The 16,401-nt window shown below is 42.8% G+C and overlaps 1 protein-coding gene across 3 annotated transcripts in view; it reads left to right on the top strand.

Annotated features, from left to right (window-relative positions):
• Nucleotides 1-16,401, top strand: part of fbxl16 (F-box and leucine-rich repeat protein 16) — a 49,582-nt gene that overhangs the window by 11,467 nt on the left and 21,714 nt on the right. Inside the window, exons 1-2 of one of the 3 annotated variants that reach the window (XM_029123797.2) lie at nt 7,399-7,843; nt 10,728-11,451. In XM_029123797.2, coding sequence (XP_028979630.1) covers nt 7,740-7,843; nt 10,728-11,451 — 828 coding nt within the window. In that variant the 5' untranslated portion in view covers nt 7,399-7,739. Of the gene's footprint in view, nt 1-7,398; nt 7,844-10,727; nt 11,452-16,401 lie in introns of those variants that run through there. The other 2 variants (XM_034295431.1, XM_013136164.4) reach the window with 2 other exon arrangements.

The raw sequence follows: 16,401 nt of genomic DNA, 5'->3' as shown, positions 1-16,401 counted from the left end.
CTGATTCTTAAACATTACCAGATAATGGTGCACTTTTGAGAAGGTGCCTTAACCCTTGCATTGTAGTAAACCTGTTTTTCACGTTCTTTACAACTCTGAAAGATAAATATATACAATCGTGAGCAGATTCGGAAAATGAAATTTGTTTCTCTCTGGCAGATTTCGTTGATGAGGTATTGACGTTCAAATCCGAATCTTGAATATTTCAGTTCTTATAACAGTTACATTTCCTTTCTAATATATAAATAGCCACAATCATGCATAGCATAATGCATAAAATGATTTCCAAATATTAACAAACAAGTCCATTTGTTAAAGTTTTCAATAATTTATTAATTTAAGAGTACAAAATGGCTCTGGTCTAATGTAGGAAGATACAGGATAGCACTTTAAATACACTGCAAATGTATAGTACTGTATTTCCAAAGATAACAATTAACTGTGATTTAAAATTATAATACATGTTATTATAATAGATCCCATCTATGGTTTATATCTATGGTCGACATGCTCACAGCCAAAATACAAAATAGTTTTGCTGTGGCCGAATAGATTCAACAGCATACCGCCACTCCATTATAGCGGTTAGGGAACACGGTTTAGGGCGCATGCCTCTAAGCCCATTTGACTTGGGAATCATGAAAATTGGTACATATATCCATCTCCTCAAAGGAATATTTTGGCCAATACGACCCATAAAGTCCACCATAATGAATTTTTGTGTTTTTTTCTTCCTTCCACAGACTTGTCATCCTGTCATCTACTCAATTAAGTAACGTGTAATTACTACTATTGAGTTGTGTGGTTGGTTGAGAGCCGCTTCTAAATTACTAGCACGTCCAATGCATGCTTAAAACTGCTGTCCAACCACTCTTTAAGCTATGTCTTACTTTGTTGTTGAACAAGTGTAAAGCTTACTATACAATAGGCTATTACCATTGCAGTTGTAGCTAATATGTTACATTATGCACAAGAGATTGTCACTTCTGGTAAAGTCAAATCTGTGCATAAGCCATGCGGGCAATCATTTCTGTGGAATTCATCAAGGCCAAGTTTGTGTGAGAATTTAGGTAAATGCATCCACAGCTGTGACTGTGTGCACCAAGTGGTGGAATAAGGAAACTGCTGCTGAAACGTAGTGGAAAATATAATTTTGAAAATTGTGATATTACCGACATTTTATAAATAATGTTTCTTTCTTTTTTTATTGCACCGTTCTTATGATAATAATCCTTATAAAGTAGTCTGATGTAAAACCATGGTTGAACAATTAGAACAGATTGAGAAAATGGGAAATTGTATCTGAAGCTGATTCTCTGACCTGTCTTGACCATGTATGCTACATTTCAGAATGTAAATTGTTAGACACATGGGACCTATTTGTGGAGAGCAGGGTCTTTGCAAATATTTTTTTTAACTGTTTCACACACTTTCCATACACTGTCGCTCACCATGTTGGAGATGAAGAGTTTGCCATTAATGGGTTTCTAAAATGATCATGTAAATAAAGGTACTTTACTGTAGTCAGCATCTACAAAGACAATCATGTTAATAAACATAGTTTACTGTAGTCAGCATCTACAAAGACAATCATGTTAATAAACATAGTTTACTGTAGTCAGCATCTACAAAGACAATCATGTAAATAAACATAGTTTACTGTAGTCAGCATCTACAAAGACAATCATGTAAATAAACATAGTTTACTGTAGTCAGCATCTACAAATACAATCATGTTAATAAAGTTACTTTACTGTAGTCAGCATCTACAAAGACAATCATGTTAATAAAGTTACTTTACTGTAGTCAGCATCTACAAAGACAATCATGTAAATAAAGGTACTTTACTGTAGTCAGCATCTACAAAGACAATCATGTTAATAAACATAGTTTACTGTAGTCAGCATCTACAAAGACAATCATGTTAATAAAGTTACTTTACTGTAGTCAGCATCTACAAAGACAATCATGTTAATAAACATAGTTTACTGTAGTCAGCATCTACAAAGACAATCATGTTAATAAAGGTACTTTACTGTAGTCAGCATCTACAAAGACAATCATGTTAATAAAGTTACTTTACTGTAGTCAGCATCTACAAAGACAATCATGTTAATAAAGGTACTTTACTGTAGTCAGCATCTACAAAGACAATCATGTTAATAAAGGTACTTTACTGTAGTCAGCATCTACAAAGACAATCATGTTAATAAAGTTACTTTAGTCAACCAGTATAAAGAAATGCTCTTGGTACTGAAGTTACACTGAGAAAGACCCTCTCTGTCTTTACCTGGCTGCCTGTCTGTCTGTGTGGATGTGTATCTGTCTGAGTGTTTTTCTGTGTGTCTGTCTGTCTATGTTTATTTGCGTGTCTGCCTGCGTTTGTCCGTCTGTATGTTTGTCTGTGTATGTTTGTCTGCATGTCTGTGTCTTTCTGCGTATTTGTCTGTATGTGTGTTTGTGTCTATGTGTGTTTGTGTGTGTGTCTGTGCGGTGTGTGTCTGTGTCTGTGTGTAGGTGGTAAGCACCACATGGGATGCTAGAGCTGTACTCAACACAGTGTTTGTCCTTCTTCAGGATCTGGAATCAGAGTAGAAGCTATTTGAACCTTTTTTGTAGCCACAGGCAGCCAAACAGGAGGAGGTGGTAAGTTTATATATTGTTATGTGTGTGTGGGTGTGTGCGTGAGGGTTTTTTTTAATAATTTGTCAACCTCTTTTACATACGGACTGAGAGAAAGGTTCACCCAATATCTCACGAGAGACATACAAACTGTCATTGTCTGTTTCTGTTTTAATGACAAGAATGTTAGAGAACAGTAGAACAGTGAGGGAGGTAGAAACATAGAGGAGGAGAAGAATGGTAGAGAGAGGGAGGTAGAAACATAGAGGAGGAGAATAATTGTAGAGAGAGGGAGGTAGAAACATGGAGGAGGAGAATGGTAGAGAGAGGGAGGTAGAAACATAGAGGAGGAGAATGGTAGAGAGAGGGAGGTAGAAACATGGAGGAGGAGAATGGTAGAGAGAGGGAGGTAGAAACATAGAGGAGGAGAAGAATGGTAGAGAGAGGGAGGTAGAAACATAGAGGAGGAGAATGGTAGAGAGAGGGAGGTAGAAACATGGAGGAGGAGAATGGTAGAGAGAGGGAGGTAGAAACATAGAGGAGGAGAAGAATGGTAGAGAGAGGGAGGTAGAAACATAGAGGAGGAGAAGAATGGTAGAGAGAGGGAGGTAGAAACATAGAGGAGGAGAAGAATGGTAGAGAGAGGGAGGTAGAAACATAGAGGAGGAGAATGGTAGAGAGAGGGAGGTAGAAACATGGAGGAGGAGAAGAATGGTAGAGAGAAGGAGGTAGAAACATGGAGGAGGAGAAGAATGGTAGAGAGAGGGAGGTAGAAACATGGAGGAGGAGAATGGTAGAGAGAGGGAGGTAGAAACATAGAGGAGGAGAATGGTAGAGAGAGGGAGGTAGAAACATGGAGGAGGAGAAGAATGGTAGAGAGAGGGAGGTAGAAACATGGAGGAGGAGAAGAATGGTAGAGAGAGGGAGGTAGAAACATAGAGGAGGAGAAGAATTGTAGAGAGAGGGAGGTAGAAACATGGAGGAGGAGAATGGTAGAGAGAGGGAGGTAGAAACATGGAGGAGAAGAATGGTAGAGAGAGGGAGGTAGAAACATAGAGGAGGAGAAGAATTGTAGAGAAAGGGAGGTAGAAACATGGAGGAGGAGAATGGTAGAGAGAGGGAGGTAGAAACATAGAGGAGGAGAAGAATGGTAGAGAGAGGGAGGTAGAAACATAGAGGAGGAGAATGGTAGAGAGAGGGAGGTAGAAACATGGAGGAGGAGAATGGTAGAGAGAGGGAGGTAGAAACATGGAGGAGGAGAATGGTAGAGAGAGGGAGGTAGAAACATGGAGGAGGAGAATGGTAGAGAGAGGGAGGTAGAAACATGGAGGAGGAGAATGGTAGAGAGAGGGAGGTAGAAACATGGAGGAGGAGAATGGTAGAGAGAGGGAGGTAGAAACATAGAGGAGGAGAAGAATGGTAGAGAGAGGGAGGTAGAAACATAGAGGAGGAGAATGGTAGAGAGAGGGAGGTAGAAACATGGAGGAGGAGAAGAATGGTAGAGAGAAGGAGGTAGAAACATGGAGGAGGAGAAGAATGGTAGAGAGAGGGAGGTAGAAACATGGAGGAGGAGAATGGTAGAGAGAGGGAGGTAGAAACATAGAGGAGGAGAATGGTAGAGAGAGGGAGGTAGAAACATGGAGGAGGAGAATGGTAGAGAGAGGGAGGTAGAAACATGGAGGAGGAGAATGGTAGAGAGAGGGAGGTAGAAACATGGAGGAGGAGAATGGTAGAGAGAGGGAGGTAGAAACATGGAGGAGGAGAATGGTAGAGAGAGGGAGGTAGAAACATGGAGGAGGAGAATGGTAGAGAGAGGGAGGTAGAAACATGGAGGAGGAGAATGGTAAAGAGAGGGAGGTAGAGAAAGTGGTAGAGAGAGAGAGTGGTAGAGGGAGAGATAGAATGAGCAAGAGAGAAAAACATTCCCCTCAGAAATATCAACAAGGTTCAAGGGGTAGTAAAATTATTATATCCACTATACACAGTACAGACTCTATGACTATGTCCAGAATCAGTTGGCATGGTCTTGACTATGTACAGACTCAGTGATCATGGTCTTGACTATGTACAGACTCAGTGATCATGGTCTTGACTATGTACAGACTCAGTGATCATGGTCTTGACCATGTACAGACTCAGTGATCATGGTCTTGACCATGTACAGACTCAGTGATCATGGTCTTGACTATGTACAGACTCAGTGATCATGGTCTTGACTATGTACAGACTCAGTGATCATGGTCTTGACTATGTACAGACTCAGTGATCATGGTCTTGACTATGTACAGACTCAGTGATCATGGTCTTGACTATGTACAGATTCAGTGATCATGGTCTTGACTATGTACAGACTCAGTGATCATGGTCTTGACTATGTACAGACTCAGTGATCATGGTCTTGACTATGTACAGACTCAGTGATCATGGTCTTGACTATGTACAGACTCAGTTGGCATGGTCTTGACTATGTACAGACTCAGTTGGCATGGTGTTGTTACAGAGAGAGGCGGTATATCCCCCATAGGCAGATTGGTCACTTCAGAGAAGAACACCGCCCGCAAAAAGAGGTGAAAACTGATACTGCCCTTCCTAACCTCCTGATAAATGTTTGACCAAATTAGAAACACATATTTCCCTTAAATCACACAGACCTACAAATTATTTGAAATCAAACCAAACAGTGATAGACTCCAGTGTCTGTTAGATGCAATTCTGTAATGTCCAATCACAGCAGCAGGATTTGTGACTCATTACCATGAGTACAGAGGAACCAGTGGAGCATTTCAACGTAACCAACCCAAACCCCCCTTCCTGGGGTCAGGCCTTGACCCCACTTCCTGGGGTCAGGCCTTGACCCCACTTCCTGGGGTCAGGCCATGACCCCCCTTCCTGGGGTAGATAGCGAGAGCTAGAGTGATAGATAGGGGAAGAGAGTGGTGTAAACTGGTAGAAAGTGCTGTAGAGTGGTGTAAACTGGTATAGAGTGCTGTAGAGGGGTAGAGGGATGCCCTCCCTCCAATGCCCTTCGGGGGAAGAGTCACTGGCTTGTTGTTGACTCTCTGTTGCGCACTTGTGCAATTGGGCTGTACGCTGCTAGCAATACTCTGCCCTCATTCAGGGGGGTTGCGGTTGGTGGGTGTCCCTTTGGTTGATGCCTGGCAATGTGGTTGGATTGATTTCCTGCCTGTTGGGCCCTGTCCGGGGCCTCTCCCGGGTAGGGCCACAGTGTCACCGGACCCCCCCGTCTCAGTTCCAAGGTGTTACGCTGCTATATTATTGTGCTGGGGGATATGAGGGATGTACTACTAACTTTTCTCAGTTTCCTCCAATTTTAAATTTTAGGAGGAGATGAGGTCCTGGTCCACACCTGCGGATTACCTGGTTTGGGGGGCCTGTTGCTGTCCCTGTCCTTGTCCACCTGGTCATACTTCTGACCTAGTCTAAAATCAAATAGACTCTGGATTTATCCCAGAGAAATGTATTTATTATTCCAATTGGACTCTTAATATCTCACCCGGCACAGCCAGAAGAGGACTGGTCACCCCTCTGAGCCTGGGTCCTCTCTAGGTTTCTTCCTAAAATTCAACCTTCTTAGGGAGTTTTTCCTAGCCACTGAAATTCAACACTACTGTTGTTTGCTCCTTGGGGTTTAAGGCCGGGTGTCTCTGTAAAGCACTTTGTGACAACTGCTGTTGTAAAAAGGGCTTTATAAATACATTTGATTGATTGATTGATAGAGACTGGTAGAGAGTGGTGTAAACTGGTATAGAGTGCTGTAGAGTGGTAGAGAGTTGTAGAGTGGTAGAGACTGGTAGAGAGTGGTGTAAACTGGTGTAGAGTGCTGTAGAGTGGTAGAGACTGGTAGGGAGTGTTGTAGAGTGGTAAAGACTGGCAGAGAGTGGTAGAGACTGGTAGGGAGTGGTGTAAACTGGTAGAGAGTGCTGTAGAGTGGTAGAGACTGGTAGAGAGTGTTGTAGAGTGGTAGAGACTGGCAGAGGGTGGTAGAGACTGGTAGGGAGTGGTGTAAACTGGTAGAGTGCTGTAGAGTGGTAGAGACTGGTAGAGAGTGCTGTAGAATGGTAGAGATGGGCAGAGAGTGTTGTAGAGTGGTAGAGACTGGCAGAGGGTGGTAGAGACTGGTAGGGAGTGGTGTAAACTGGTAGAGTGCTGTAGAGTGGTAGAGACTGGTAGAGAGTGCTGTAGAGTGGTAGAGATGGGCAGAGAGTGGTAGAGACTGGTAGAGTGTGGTGTAAACTGGTACAGAGTGGTGTAAACTGATACATACTAATCTGTTATTGTGCTGTAGAGTGGTAGAGACTGGTAGGGAGTAGTGTAAACTAGTTTAGAGTGTTGTAGAGTGGTAGAGACTGGTAGACAGTGCTGTAGAGGATCACATGAGAAGGGCAGTCAGGCTACATCAATAGAAAGGCTCTGCTATAGTTGGTTGTTTCATTTGTTGACACTGTAATGTATTCTGGGAAACAGGGTATGCATCCCTTCTGCTTCTCTCATTCTTTCTGATATATTATTTTAGAAAAGAATAAATATCATTATTTGTTGGTCTAAAGACCAACTGTACTGCAGACTTGCCAATTTACTGGCGGCAGTGTTTACAGTCCTAAAAATGGCTGATGGTCAGCTGACAGGGAGACAAGGACAATGACAAACGTTATTAAACTACATAGCAGAGAACAGTAGCTTCATGAATGGGTGTAATAACCCTTGGTTTTAGGTGTGTTTGCTGCATCCCGGACTATAGATAAAGAAGAAAGAATGGGAGGAGTGCGTGAGAGAGAGAGTACCGCGGCAGTCTTCTCTCCTCCGTTGAGTTCCGCTGATGTCAGTGAGCCAGGGATGTCATGTTGGCTTCTATTTACAGGCTGCTGCCCCCCCCCCCCCCCGACCTGATTCAAGCGCATCAGATATTTGTATTCGCTGACATCGTGGAATGGTACGCAGACGAAACAACACAGGACAATCGTCCCAATTTCACGCTTATTCCCCTATATTCTATCCTCGTCGCTTCTGATTCGTAATTATGAACGTTTCCAGCGATTAACATCGCGTCATAGTTTCAAAAATCCAATAACATCCCCCCTCTCCGCCATTCTCTGTGGATGCTGCCAGTAACATGGCGATGGTGGCGAGACAGGGGTCCATTTGGTGAAAGACTTGCGAAGCATCGCTTCGTCCGGGGGAAGTATCGGGGTTTGGTCGGAAGGTAAGAGCAGTCCATTGCAGAAACAATGGTGCTGGAGCAACAGAATAACCTTTTTTGGTTTATCGCTGCGAGAGAGATAGGTAGAGCGAGAGAAAATAGCCTCCCTCATTCGCTTAGCTCTTCTGCTGCAGCATCGCTTAGGCTCTGTACTCGTTCATCTCTGTTCTGTTACACCGACCATACGTGCCCAAAACGAATTTAAACACATCACACGCAAATCGGTAGGCTATGGGACAGAGTCTAATATTAGAAAACTATGGGCAGAGTTAAGACTACTCCGAGTATGGTGCTTAATATTAGGCTGTAGGCAGCAAAACCATAGACACAATTTGTTTACGGGAACTAGCTTCTGTATTGTTGTCGATATCGTAATAATGGCATTAATATACCTACATAAGTTCCATCACCAGCAGGTGTCTCGTTATGATAACTGAACGCTTGAGTTTGAATGGTGTAGTTTTGCGAAGGTTGTGTTGGTTTAACGGACCCGCTCTCGGCATCACCCGTCGGCCTAAATATTGAATTTCCTCATAGTCTTTATTCAAACACGTGTTATTATCAGGTCGCTACTGTCGTGCTGCTGTGATATTACGTAATAACGTAGAGTAGTATGGATCAGGCTCTTTAGATACAGACCCTGCCACCACCTCTGTACAGTTTGTAATGCTAGGCTTGCGGCGGAGTGTCGCCAATTGTCGCCAAAAATGCTTTGTTGACCCAGACGTCGTGTTCGTTTCTGTAAAATAGGGACTCTTAAACATCAAACACACGCCCGCAAAACAAAGACTCTTCCAACATTACCACCCAAAAGATATGGGAGACATATCAAGTCTTTCATAGTCATAGCTTTTACAGAATTGGGTTGTGTTGTTTGTATGCTTCGGACTAGGGAAACAGACAGATAGACAGATCATATTTAACTGATGATGGATGATGTGACATAATGCAGCTTTTCAGTCTATTTATAAAATAGTCATAACCTGCTGTTTTTCTAGGCTAGTACTTTTTTTTGATCATGTCTACCTGATTGTGTAATGCCCTTTATATATATGAAATATGTACAATATGCATATATTCATTATATATCAATGTCTGATTTAGGTATTCTACTGCTCTGGTACAGTCTCCTTCCCTCAACCACACACACACACACACACACTGTAAAGACTTGCTTTTTTGGTATGAGAAACATTTGTTTACATTGCCGAAGTGGACAATAAGAAAGATTAAATAAATAACTAATTAATAAGTAACAGTAACCTATTACCTATGTGCAGTGTTGTGTCGCTGTGCAAATAGTTCAAGTATGAATCATTAGGGGAAGATAAACAAAGACGTACATGTTGGTTATGTTTGCTATGTAGTTTGTGCTCCACTGGTTTCCCTGTCCTCATGATAACAGGTCCCAAATCGCGCTGCTGTGATTGGACTGCTATTTAGCCTAATAGATCAGTGAGTTAATCATGTTGGATTTGTTTTCAAGATCTTTGGGCGTCTGTGTGATTTGATGAAAATATGTTTCTGTTTAGGCTTGGACACATGTAGTTGCTTTGTTTGAATTGTGTCTGTATTGGCTTGGACACATATAGGTGCTTATTTTGCGTTCCGACAGAAAAGCAATTAGGACTTTGTCCAGATTAGCAATTGTCACGTTCACACTGACAACTTCTCAGACCCAGGTCACCTTGTGATGGCCCCTTTCAATAGCCAGGCCACTGAGTCAAGGTTTTTCTTAATGTTGGTGCTGCCTTGTTCAGGTATTCTGCCTCTGTGTACTCACTGTTCAGGTATTCTGCCTCTGTACTCACTGTTCAGGTATTATGCCTCTGTGTACTCACTGTTCAGGTATTCTGCCTCTGTGTACTCACTTTTCAGGGATTCTGCATCTGTACTCACTGTTCAGGTATTCTGCCTCTGTGTACTCACTGTTCAGGTTTTCTGCCTCTGTGTACTCACTGTTCTGGTATTCTGCCTCTGTGTACTCACTGTTCAGATATTCTGCCTCTGTGTACTCACTGTTCAGGTATTCTGCCTCTGTGTACTCACTGTTCAGGTATTCTGCCTCTGTGTACTCTCTGTTCACAACAAGGAAAGATTCCTACTTGCTCAGTTTTTTGGTTGATTCCTCCCAGTGTGTTGAATAACTTATTTAGTTTTTTCTTCATTTGTTGTCTGACTGTGTTGCTCTTCTGGTGCTCAACCTGTTGAGACATCTGCATGCAGAGTCTCAACAGGGAGTTTGGCCCATCTGGAGATTTGTTGTCTGGTCAGCGCCATGGATTCTATGAGTCAGTGGAGTATTTTCAGGCTGGTCCTGATGGGGTATCTAGTGTTATGTTTTCTGTGATGGTGTAGAAGGTCTTCATACCTTGTCTTTCAGGTAATTCACAGCCTTGTTAAAAGTGTAATTCATTGTTTCCTTTAGAAAAACAGTGTCTAGATGGACTTTGTCTTAGTGGTCCTGGGATCTAGACTACTTTTGATGCATCAAATTTTTTTGTCTTACTGAGATTCATTGTCTGGACCCAAGTCTGACGTAATGTTTGCAGAAGACCATGATGTTGGGCTTTTTCTCCCTCCCTCCCTCCCTCCCTCCCTCCCTCCCTCCCTCCCTCCCTCCCTCCCTCCCTCCCTCCCTCCCTCCCTCCCTCCCTCCCTCCCTCCCTCCCTCCCTCTGACTATCCCTCTCGCTACTTCACTCTTTCTCCATCTCCCCCTCTCACTCTCTCCCCCTCTCACTCTCGATTCCTCCTTCTCTTGCTCTGTCCTTCTCCTTCTCATTTCACTCTTCATGCTCTCTAGCAGACTCCTCCTCTTTCTCCCTCCATCCCTCTCTCCCTCCATCCCTCTCTCTTTCGTACTAACTCTTTATGCTCTCCCCCAGGTTTCCAATGTTGAACATGTCGACCCCAAGCGAGCTCAAGTCTCCCTGTGTCCCGAGGAATGGTCTGGTGAAGCTACCCCCTCAGCCCAACGGCCTGGGCAGTGCCAGCATCACCAAAGGCACACCCGCCGCCAGGAACCGCCTGTGCCAGTCCTCCTCGGTGCCCGGCGTCTTGCCCCCCCCCATGCCCTATCATCTGGACCCTCTAGGACCCCTGCCTACCGCGGCCCCATTCCTGGGTTCAGACCTGGACTCCAGCCACCTGACAGCACTCAAACCCTCTCTGCGCCAGCTTCCCCTCACCCTCCCCAAGCCCTCGCTCCCCCTGGGTCTCTCCATGGCCCTGCCCATGCTGCGACCTCTAGAGCGACAGCTGGCCCTGGATGAGAAGCTCCTCAACAGGCTGCTGTGGTACTTTACCACAGCTGAGAAGTGCCTTCTGGCCCAGGTGTGTCGGACCTGGAGGAAGGTGCTGTACCAGCCCAAGTTCTGGGAGGGCGTCACGCCCATCCTTCACGCCAAGGAGTTGTACAGCCTGCTGCCCAGCGGGGACAAGGAGTTTGTCAGCCTGCAGGCTTTTGCCCTCAGGGGTTTCCAGGCCTTTTGTCTGGTCGGGGTTTCAGACCTGGACATTTGTGAGTTCATTGATAACTACCCGCTGTCCAAGAAGGGGGTGAAGTCGGTCAGTCTGAAGAGGTCCACAATCACAGACGCTGGGTTGGAGGTGAGTCATAGTCATGGAAACACAAATGTATATGTCATTTAGCAGACCCTTCCCTAAGCCTTTCCTGGTGGACCCCCAGCCTGTCCATGTATTGGAAACAGGGGTTAGTTACATTTCACCATGGCCGCCGATGCCTTTTTGAGTGGCTGTAATGCCTTCCTTCCCCAAAAACGATTGCCGTCAAAGTTAAGGGAACAGTGTGTTGTTCAAAAAACAACACGAAAGCAAGGTAAACTAATAGTATGTTATACACGCTATAGTTATGTTATGGTGCTTTTGCTGGTGTTCCATTTTAGCTGACGTTAACTCATATGTATTTGGTGAAGTTATATTCTGAGTTAGGTAGTTAATGACCGTTCAGCAGCTAGCTAGCTAACTGACTTAAAATGTGTCTCATCCCTAGACTGTACTTATTAAGGTAGCTAGCGTTTCTGTGTCTTTCTGTGCAGCTGGCTTGCATGCTAGCTAACATTAATCATTCTCTCTTTGGAATCTGAACCTAGACCTAGCTACACTAAATATAATATGGCCACCCTACCTTAATTTATAATAAATAGCTTAATATCTTAAATTACTTTAGTGATGATATTTTTGTATTCCTCCTTAGCATGTTAATTACTTGCCTCATTTCAAATGTATAAATGTTACTTTCATTTTAAATATAGCTAACTATCTGTGCTAAATTGGACTGCTAAATAAGCCCTGCAACTGTCATAAAAATATGATTTTAGTTTAAGATATCTTGATTTATTTTGAAGGTGACAAGGGGATTAACATTGAACAAGCTAACAACGGTTAAAAAAACATACTTCTAATTACTGTTACAGACACACAAGCGTAGAACGTGGAGGTGAGGTCTGTCAATTATGAAGTCATTGTCATTAGTTCATAAAGCATGGGGAGGACAGACAAGCTTTCTTAAATCACTACAGTAATTGTTTAGGTTTTTCTTGACAGAAGGTTTTTTTCTTCACATTATAGCTCTGGCTGATGGCCTTGGTGCCCCTGGCAAATGATGAACCCCCTTAAGGACAAGTGGCCAATTGGGTTTGAGGGCTGAAAACCCCACTGACATCATTGCAGTGCATAGACAGGCCACCCATTAAATTAATAGAAAATAAACAAAATTATCTTAAAGGGATAGTTTGGCCCTGATTCATATTTGGGCAAATTTCCATTTACCTTGAGTTGAATTAGCCTTTTCCCCTCACAAAAGCACTAATTCTTCCTACCTCATCCACACTTTTATATTCTAGCAGAAGATTGCGACAGGAGCCACATACCACTTTAGAAAGCCCATCATTCAGCGTTACCGGTCCTATTTTATCTTCTAACATGAGTGTGTAGTCCATTCACAATGGCGATGATTTACTTAGGAAAAGGTTGTGTTTGTCTCTCAAAGACTGACATGGTTCACCACAAACACGACATACATCAACAGATGATGTATAGAGATTTGACTGTCATCTTCACTTAGCAAGCTACTGAAGCCATTTTTCTTGTGAGCCCCTGTATAAGCCCCTCCCAAACAATGAATTTGATTGGGTTAACATGTTTTGAGACGTTACTGACAAAAATGTTTTTTCCTCCCCTTCGCATCAAATCATATAGGTATTCCCCAGAATTTCGCTAGGATTTTTGTTGGAAAGAGGTGGCTAGGCATGTGATGAAACTTCAAATGATGAAACACAGTTGTCAACCATACATTCAACAGATATCAGATACCTGCCTGACTGGCTATGTCCAGCAAAATTGAAATAAAATGACAAATGTAGGGCTTTTGACTATAAACAAACTGTCTCATCACAATAAATTGGCTCATAACAAAAAAAATGTACAGTCGACAGAGAAATTTAAAAACTTCCTCTCATCAAATTAATCTAAACTGGGTTAGCTAATAATTAGGTGTTTGTCTTGCTTACTTGGACATACACTTTATACTAAATACATTTTTTAAGTATGCCGGATATTCGTTTTTTGTTTGTAGGTCTAATAATAAAATTGTCCATGTGTATGAATTGTCCCTGTGTATGAATTGTGCTATACAAATGTACTTGCCTTACACACTTGTTTGCTAATGTTAGCTAGCTACTTACTCTTTTGAGAGCTGGCTGCTGGGTCCCTCGGGCCTAGAATGTCTCTTCCAGTTTATTTTTGGAATGTGAAAAACAGTATCCAGCAAACCAGGAGTTATGAAGGGGGCGTAATCCAGATGATCAACTACACATCTTGGGTTGAGGTCAGCTTCAGGGACTGCAACCTTCATGTTTTCCAACATTGGCATCAACAGTGTCCACTAATTGCAACAAACATAGGACATATCAGTTCAGTTGAAAATGAAATTCATATTGCGAAAATTAAAACATAATTTCGAAAAATACAACATTGACGGGTTCTTTGAGGTAAACAACACCACTAATCTAGTTGTGGCTTAGTTTTCCACTTGCAATGCAGCATTTTTGGTTTGGGACCATTTCAATTCATTAACTGGGATGATGCTAATATTGCTTATTATAGACTTGGACAGAGCTGAATAATGGATTGTTTTGAAACATTATTCAATGTGCCTTCAGGAACAACTCAGTGGACTAATACCCAAATATGAATCTGGGGTGAACTATTCCTTTAATTGCGCTCCCTCTGTGAACAGAGCCATGGTGTTCTGTTCTGCAACAAAAACAAAACTTAGGCATGCGTTTACACAGACAGACCTTTTTTACTAATTGGTCTGTTGACAATCACTTCCGATCTTCCCACGTAAGATCATTTTCTGAACTGATTGGTCAAAAGACCAATTACTGGACATTTTTCAATTAGAAATAGGATTGCCTGTGTGAACACAGCCAGAGTGTCTAAATATGGACTTCCTTTTCAGCCATGCATTACAGAATGATATTCAATGTAGAATGCAGTGGCCATCAAGCTGCCTAGACATAGTCTGCCTAGTGACTGCTCCCCAACAGGCATTAGTCTCTACCCAAACCCAAACCCACCTCCAGTACCAACTCAATCCCTTAACCAACCAAACTCTGCCCCAACTCCAGAACCAACACAATGACAGAATCAGCACAAACACTGCCCCAACACCAGAACCACCTCAATGCCTTAACCAACCAAAACCCTGCCCCAACTCCAGAACCATACCAAACCCTAAACCAGCTTCAGAACCATCCCATACCCTAAATCTCCAGAACTAACCCAAAGTTAAAACCAACCAAACCCAAAACCAGCTTCCAAACAAACAGAAACCATGACACGTCTCCAGAACCATCCCAAAGTCAGAACCATCTCCAGAACCAACCCAAAGCTAAAATCAACAAAACCCTAAACCAGCTTCAGAATCAACCCAAAACCTAAACCATTTCTAGAACACACCCAAAGCCAAAACCAACAAAAACACTAAACTAGCTTCAGAACCAACCCAAAGCCAAAACCAACCAAATCAGCTTCTGAACCAACCAATGCCAAAACCCTCCAAAACCAGCTTCAGAACGAACCCGAACCTTAAAACAGCTTCAGAGTCAACCCAAACTCTAAACCGACTCCAGTCTCAGCAGCCGTATGAACACACTGAACTCTGTATTGACTATGTATTCTTAACTGGGCACTCTGAACTCTGCACTATGTACTAACATGTCTCCCGACCTAAACCCTATTGAGCATCTGTGGGGCATCCTCAAACAGAAGAAGGAGGAGTGCAATGTCTCTAACATCCACCAGCTTCATGATGTCGTCATGGAGGAGTGGGAGAGGACTCCAGTGGCCACCTGTGAAGCTCTGGTGAACTTTGTGACCAAGAGGGTTAAGGCATTGCTGGAAAATGATAGTGGCCACACAAAATATCGACACATTGGGCCCAATTTTGACATTTTCACTTAGGGATGTACTCACTTTTGTTGCCAGCGGTTTAGACATTAATGGCTGTTTGTTGTGTTATTTTGAGGGGACAGCAAATTTACCCTGTTATACAAGCTGTACACTCACTCCTTTACACTGTAGCAACAATTCATTTTCTCAGTGTTGTCACATGAAAAGATGTATAAAATACTTGCAAAAATGTGAGGGGTGTACTCACTTCTGTGAGATACAGTATGTATCATTTGTAAAGAAAAAATGAGTGAGCAGGCAAAACGCATCTCTTATTTCTTATGGGATTCACATTCAACTGTAGGTCGTAACAGTATGGCACAATCTTAAAACAAATCATGGCAACAAAGATTTATTTTTACTGACCCCTGTTCCAAAGTCTGCATACCCTTAGTTCTTAATATTGTGTGTTGCCCCCTTTAGCATCAATGACAGTATAGTCTTTTGTAATAGTTGTCTATGAGGCCCCGAATTCTTGCAGGTGGTATACCTGCCCATTCATCTTCGCAAAATGCCTCCTGGTCATGCAAAGTGTTTGGTTGTCTTGCATGAACCGCACGTTTGAGATCTCCCCAGAGTGGCTCTATGATATTAAGGTCAGGAGACTGTGATGACCACTTCAGAACCTTCACTTTTTTCTGCTGTAACCACTGGAGGGTCAACTTTGCCTTGTCCGGCAACTTTTGTGCAGAAGAATGAAATTGCCAGTATTTTCTGATAACATGCTGCTTTCTTCTTGTCATCAATTTTCACAAGAGTCTCCAAGTCTCCACACCCTCAAAACATTAGTGAGCCATCACCATGCTTCATGGTGGGGATGGTATTCTGATCACTATAGGCCTTGTTGACCCCTCTCCAAACACAGCACTTATGGTTGTGACCATAAAGCTCTATTTTGGCCTCGTCACTCCAAATTACAGTGTGCCAGAGGTTGTGAGGCGTGTCAAGGTGTTGTTGGGCATATTGTAATCAGGCTTTTTTGTGGCATTGGAGCAGTAAAGGCTTCTTTCTGGCAACTCGACCATGCAGCTCATTATTTTTCAAGTATCGTCGTATTGTGCTCTTTGAAACAACATCAGAGCA

This window comes from Esox lucius, chromosome 11, assembly GCF_011004845.1.
Source record: "Esox lucius isolate fEsoLuc1 chromosome 11, fEsoLuc1.pri, whole genome shotgun sequence".
Taxonomy (NCBI): domain Eukaryota; kingdom Metazoa; phylum Chordata; class Actinopteri; order Esociformes; family Esocidae; genus Esox; species Esox lucius.
The sequence above is the reverse complement of the archived record's forward strand: the minus strand, read 5'-3'. Positions and strand labels throughout refer to the sequence as shown.